The 6689-nt window shown below is 37.8% G+C and overlaps 1 protein-coding gene across 3 annotated transcripts; it reads right to left on the bottom strand.

The window, feature by feature from the left end:
• Positions 1–414: 414 nt before the first annotated feature.
• Positions 415–5845, bottom strand: LOC106346579. Of its 3 annotated transcripts, none has more exons than XM_048754744.1 (9): positions 5589–5845; positions 3499–5370; positions 3287–3413; positions 3092–3174; positions 2431–2669; positions 2211–2297; positions 1828–1927; positions 1423–1606; positions 415–1343 (listed from the first exon to the last, which is right to left on the bottom strand). In XM_048754744.1, exons 2-9 carry the CDS (start codon positions 5332–5334, stop codon positions 727–729), a joined length of 3273 nt encoding a protein of 1090 aa, XP_048610701.1. In that variant the 5' UTR covers positions 5335–5370; positions 5589–5845; the 3' UTR covers positions 415–726. The 3 variants fall into 3 exon arrangements, with proteins under 3 accessions (XP_048610701.1, XP_048610703.1, XP_048610702.1); XM_048754746.1 differs by having other exon boundaries at positions 415–1325; XM_048754745.1 differs by having other exon boundaries at positions 3287–3410.
• Between the last annotated feature and the right edge of the window lie 844 nt (positions 5846–6689).

The following is a 6689-nucleotide window of genomic DNA, read 5'->3' as shown; positions in this document are numbered from 1 at the left end:
GACCATGTCACTTTGGTTATAGGTTGATGTACGCCCCCATAAGGCTATGACAACCTCGTAGCAGTTATAAATTGCAATATGGGATAAGGAGTTGTACCTCTGAGAGTAACAATGAGTCAATGATAAATTTTGAAGATGGCTTAAATAGTTTAATTTTTCTTGAAGTTGTTCAACCTCGCATTAGAGCTTATTATAAATAGATTTTATATTAGCTTGTGACATAAATGTGTTGAGCTGATTTTCAAAAAAAAAAAGAGGCATAGGTATTTTTTTTTGTTTTCTTAAAATTAGTATTTTAGATCGAGAAACGAACATATCTTCACTCTGTAGAAAATTAATTTAATCTCAGGGAGAAGACAAAATACAGTTTCCGATTTCGTCACGAAGTCATGAAAGAGTGAGAGAGATCATACAAGCCAGAAGATGTTTCCACATTAGATAAATAAGATGAAGAAGCAGCTCAATGTTTGATATTACAAAATGCCCATGAAATAAATAAATTGGTCTGCTACCTAAAATTATTAGAAAAAATCTAATAAGCACTGAGCAGTGCAAGGTTTTACTTGACCTATGGCTCTGAGTTATAAAAAAGCTACTAAAGCAATGCAATTAGAATAATAGTCTAACTACTTTTCTTTCACCTGCGCCTTATCGTTTGTCATGAAAATAGACAAAAGTGCGTTAGTTCTGGTCATATGCACATACAAACAAAAGCTGCAATGCACCTCAAACACACCTGCCATGTGAAGAGCCGATCAACACGGCATTGGTACCTGTGTACCTTTTGTTCACCCTCGACGTTCCCCATGATCCTTGAATCAGTCGAGGTGATACTCTCAATCTGGAAGCCACTCCTTTCTTCAGCGATAAAGCTTTGTTGCCACTCTTTTTCTCTGTACCACCATTACCAAGTGGCTGAGAATTTTCTATTATGTAACAGTCGGATTCTTCATCTGGCTCCTCTGTACCCTCAGCTTTAGCTCCAGAGCTTTTTAGATCACCACTTTGCTGTCTTTTTCTATCAGTTTGATCCTCATGAGAATCATCATTAACTCCCGAGTTAGATTCTCTCTGGTTATCAACTACAACAACAGGAAGAAGATCGACCTCTTCATCTGTCAGTTTCCCAGTCCCAGTCTCTTCTTTCTCCTCCAAGGACTTCAGATTCAGGTCTGTATCATTAACTCCCTTGACTACATCCATCGACTTCATGCAGCTATCAACTTGGTAAGAAGGAGATTCGGCATCAGCAGTTCCACAATCTAGCTCGTCTTTACACTCCTCAGGTTTGGTTTCCTCAACATCTGCAGGCAGGCTCATCTCAGCTGCCAACAGCAGTTCACCTGAAGTAGGTTTAGTCAGTCCATGAAAGTGAACATAACATGAGCATATTAACAAATCAGATACCAATGCAACTAATACCGTTGTCCTTGGCCAATGATTTCTCCAGCATGTCTACACCAGGGAACACCACCAAGTTCAGATTCTTAATTGTTTTTCTCGCTGATTCACTAACAGGCGTGAAGCCAAAGCCTTTAGTCCACGTATCCATCAGTTCTGGCACTGCTGGTATGACTAATTTGTCTACTTTGAGAGAGCTAAGCGCCTGATAACAAAGCACATGTAAATATGGATCTTCAGAACAAAAGAGTCTACTTGATTACTTAGAATCAAGTGATAATAAAGGGTAACAAAAGAGTATAAGATCTTTGTCAGTAGGTAACAAAACCTCACATATAGCATGCAAGAACTTGAAAAATATATAAACCGACAAACTGAAATAGTGAAAGAAAGAAGTTAGGATAGGACAAGGTGTGGAAAACCTACAGATTCAATGCCGTTCATTAGTCGACGACACATCCCTTTACGCCTGTACATGTAGCGGGTTCCTATAAACGGCATTTCTGCCAGTTGATTGCCGTGGATCCTAAATAAAATAAAATTCATCTTACGTTCCCAATATTCACTTGCATGCGCACTCACGCAAAGGAAAGCTCATTCATAATTTACTATCAATTTAATGAGAAACAAGCAATATAGTTTCCAATAATATCATTAAGATCATCTGGAGGCATATACTGAGGGAATTTTTCTGACCAAGACGTAAACTGCTAATAACATGTAGTGCATTCTATCCAACGTTAAGAACTCCCTAAATCTACAATCAAGTATTAATCCGTACAATAAAGTTCATGATACCACAGACTCACCTGATAGATGCCACACCAATGATTTCATCACCCCTCTCCAAAACAGCCGTTAGAAAATTGCTGTAATTTAGCCGATGGAAGTTCGACCTACAAAACAATAGGAAAAAGGTTCAAACATAATCTAGTAGAGTATATGGACTGTTAACAGTCAATATAGTCAGTTAAGTACTAACTAAACCAGACAAAACTATGTAAGAACAGGTTTCGAGGATGAGCTTACCCAAAATTGTAGACGATGTTTTCAAGCAGGTTGACACCACTCCTGTGATCAACTAAAGGTGAAAAGCACTCATCCATAACAGAAAATGCAACAGCCAGTTTGGCATTATATGCAATCTTCTCAGATATGTCACTATCTGAAACCTCACGAGGCATCTCAAAGCGGCGAAGGAATGTCCAGGAGAAGCCCTCAGGCAATGAATGTTTTACTCCAACGAGTAACTGTAGTCCGTCGAATAACTAAGAGAAAATAACAAACAAATGAAATACTCAGTTTCCAATGTAGTACTATATTCGTAAACCACAATCATATAATTCTAAAAAGAAAGCTAAAATTACCACAGTATTAAAGCTTCCGACTTTCATTAAGCCACAAGATTAAAAATTTTTTTGAAGGAAATCAAAACTAAAATTTAAGAATCAAGTGAAAATATTTTTCCGATAATATTGCAATTTGTTATCTCTGGTAAATTCAAATTCCATAGTTCTATAGGCCAAAAACTAAACCTGATTTTCTGTCAACTCTATAAAAGATTTACAAACGTTAGCACAACAAGCACTTTTTCATTCAGAGTTGCAAGAAAATATATTTGCAATGCACCCAACAGTTCAAGTAATACAGCTCTTTGATTAAAACAAAAATAATGATAAAGGAAGGCTACCTCTTGACAATACTTTCCACAAAATGGAAGAGTACTACTTTCAACAGGTACAGTGCCATCTTGCTTGATGCATGCTTGGTGATCTGCAAAAGTGTGGGAATGTAATGTTTTGAGCTCAAAACCCCATATTTAAGTATTTTAACAGAAGAAAATAAACAAATATAGTTGATGGATGGATGGATACGCAATTCATACATTTTTCTTCACATAGGTGGCACTTCAGCAAGGGGGAAAGAGTTGTAGTGCCATGATTAGCTGCCTCCACTTTCTCGCAAAATTTGCATGAGCAGTTGCAACAAAACCAGGAACCAGCTGGGAACTTCTGCAGTTTGTAGAACAAACAGAATCAATACGCTGCAACAACATAGCTAATTCAAAATCTTAAATGGTCAATCATCATATCTTACTTTAATGCCCAGGCAGCTCTGATGGAAAGTTGAAGGGCAACCATCACAGCAGGTAAGATCTCCCCCATCCCCGCATATAGCACATGTATCATCATTGTGATCTCCACCACCAAAATCCACAACATGGAACCCTTTAAGCACTGCTTCGCTTTGTTTATTCCAAGACTCAAGAAAGCACTGCAAGAGAGAGTTCCCACCCTCTAAATACAGACTTTTGAATGGCTTCCCTCCTCCAGAATGAACTTCAAAGTCGAGAAGAGAGAATACTTCGTCACAGCAGTTGCATCGAATACCTTCTTTTGTAATTATTCCTTCTGTGTTTTTGCACTGAACTTTCCCGTTAAGTGGCACAATGGCTGAATCAATCATCCATCCCAGCATGGTGCGTTTTCCTTCGAATAAAATGTACCCATTCTCGTTGGACTCCGCATCCGACAAAGAACTGCGAGCCGACAAAGCACCACGCTTTCTATTATGTTTTTCTTCCCTCTTTATTTTCCGGACTGACACCGAACTTCTTTCAAATTTGTGAGAAACTTTTCGTTTCTTCTGCGCTTTTTCTCCTACTCCCTTTCTCGAGACCACCGTATCTTCATTAGTAGTATCTGTGTCCTTCCCGTTTGACCTTGGCTTACCTGTATCGCTCCGTTTCTTGTGAACTTTTCTCCTTAAAAGGTGAAGGTCCTCTTCTGGAAGCAAGCCAAGACCAGAGTCTACTTGATCCGTCATGCTGCGTTCCAGATTTGTTTTATAGACTTCATAAGCTTTGGTTACTGACCAGTGAGTCTTTCCCTCAGGATTCACATAAACAGCAGCGTTGTATGCCTTCCCTTTTCGCGGCCTGTATTCAACTGTCCAACCAGCAGCTAGAAGTAGCTGAAGAATACGGTCACTCAGCTTTTTCTTAGATTGTAATTTGGATCGTCTTCCATCATCATTTTGCGTTTCTCCATTCCTCATTTCGCCATCACCTAAGGGTTTGTTGTGCCGTGAATTCTCACAAGGCTTTAGTCTCATCGCTGCTTTAGAATCTGATTCATCAGTCTCCCCAGGTTTCTTCTTCGTCTTTGGTCTTCCACGCTTAGGTCCCATCCTGCCTCCACAGTTACGCTTTGGTCTCCTGGAATCATCAATAGAGTCACCCATATCTGGAGTAGAGTTTGTGTCGATCGGAAGCTTTCTAGGCCTTCCCCGCTTACGTTTGACTTTTAACTCTTCAGCCAGACTCGTAGAATCAGCTCCAGGACTTGCTTCTTTTTTCTCCTCGATAGCAACGCAAATAACTTGGTCCTCATTACCATCAGACTGGCTGCTGCTGATCTGCAGCTTCCGAGGGCGTCCTCTTTTGCGTTTAACTTGAGCTTCTTTTCCATGAGTCTCCTTAGGCACAGGAGATTCCACAAGCTCACGTTTCGCCTCTTCTTTCACCTCATCAACAGAAAATCCAACACTAGTTTTGCCAATGTTGTCAACATCCTCCTCCACAGCCAGATTGTCACTCTTTTCTGTATCCTTTGCCACAGACAGAAGAGCCTTCCCTTCTTCCACCTCATCAACATAACAATCGCCCATGTTGTCGACCTCACTCAGATCTCCCTTCTCTTCCACAGCCACATCATGTTTGTCCGTATCAATTGCCACAGACCCTGAGCGAAGAACCTTCCGGGTAATGTTCACCTCACGATCAATCGGCTTAACCACCTTTACCGTTTTCTTGTTCTTCATCTCGGTTTCACTCTCAGCCTCTAGACCAGGTTCGCTGCAACTTCCGTTTAGAGTTGCACAACACCCCTGTAACTGAAAGCCCTCTTCTTTGGATCCGTTACGCTCCCGCATAATGTTGTCTTCTCTTCGCTGAGATTAACAGAGATCCTAATGCCAAAAATTCGGTGAGAGAACGACAAACAATCAAAATCAAATTCAAAAAAAAAAAAAACTGATGAAAAAAAAAATCAGGTACAATAAAACGCGCACTCATAACATCATAACCTCAAACAAAACAAAAGCAGATCAAGAGACAGGTTTTAAGAAGAAGAAGAAAATCGAAATTCTAATAAGAAGAAAAGAAACGGAACACATGATGGCCTTACCTGGAACTTTAGATGTTAAGACAGAAAAAAAAAGCCTGGCTGGATCGGACGGAGAAACGAATGAATATAACGGAAAAATCGGGAGAGACGCCGGGAAATCAACGACTCCGCTTCACAGATTCGCCGGAGATTAGCATTGTGGAATCGATAGAGGGCAAAACGAAGAGACACAAAGAGTGAAACAAGGGTTTAGTTTTGATGTGAAAGTGGTGGAGACAAGACCAAAGAGGTTTTTTATTTTGGGGGGCATTACTCTAAAAGCACATGAGGCATGCCCGTATCGAGACAATTAATATTTTTTTCCGGGTAATGACGATCTGTGAGGGTCAAGTCTGTCATTTACTAATATTATTCCATATTATTATTACATCGTAGCCATTTCCCTCCATTTTAGCTTTGGATTTTCTTCCTTTTTTATATATTGAAAATCGGAGAGACCAAGTATTTTCTTTGCTTTGGATTTGACTTTTGAGCTTCCCTAAACGGACTCTCTAGCCATATAGAATCGTGTTCAAAAGTTTCCGGCTGTAGAAGTACAAATCAAAATAAGTATAGATATTTTTTTTATTTTAATAAATGTTATTTCTGCTGAGTTTATATATATTTATTGATCACTAAAAATTAAAATTTTAATGAATTTCTGTAATTTAATATGCTTCCGAATTAATAGATATAAATTAATGAGAAAATTCCATTAAAACTAAATTTTGTTAAGTTTTTTTATATATAAACTTTTTCGCTATTCAATTTAATATCTTAATATTTTTTTTAATTTTAATACATAAACTTTTAAAATTGTGTCTACTTTAATACTCAAAATTCATATATCTTAATCAAAATATTAATAAGTTTCAAAAAAAATTAAAGATATTTTTAAAATCTAAGATTTTCTACTTTTATTTGAAGTTTTAGGAAGGAAAGTACTAAATTATGGAGAAAATTTTAAATTTAGAAAACTTAATTTTGAAGGAAAAAAATATTTTTTAGTTTTATTCAGAAAACTAAATAAATTTCATATTTAAAAGATAAAACTTTGATGGCACAATTTAAGATTATCCTAGATTAGTTAATTTATTCCTATAACTTAAAGTAAAATTAGAA

The sequence above is a fragment of the Brassica napus genome, chromosome C4, assembly GCF_020379485.1.
Source record: "Brassica napus cultivar Da-Ae chromosome C4, Da-Ae, whole genome shotgun sequence".
Taxonomy (NCBI): Eukaryota; Viridiplantae; Streptophyta; class Magnoliopsida; order Brassicales; family Brassicaceae; genus Brassica; species Brassica napus.
The sequence above is the reverse complement of the archived record's forward strand: the minus strand, read 5'-3'. Positions and strand labels throughout refer to the sequence as shown.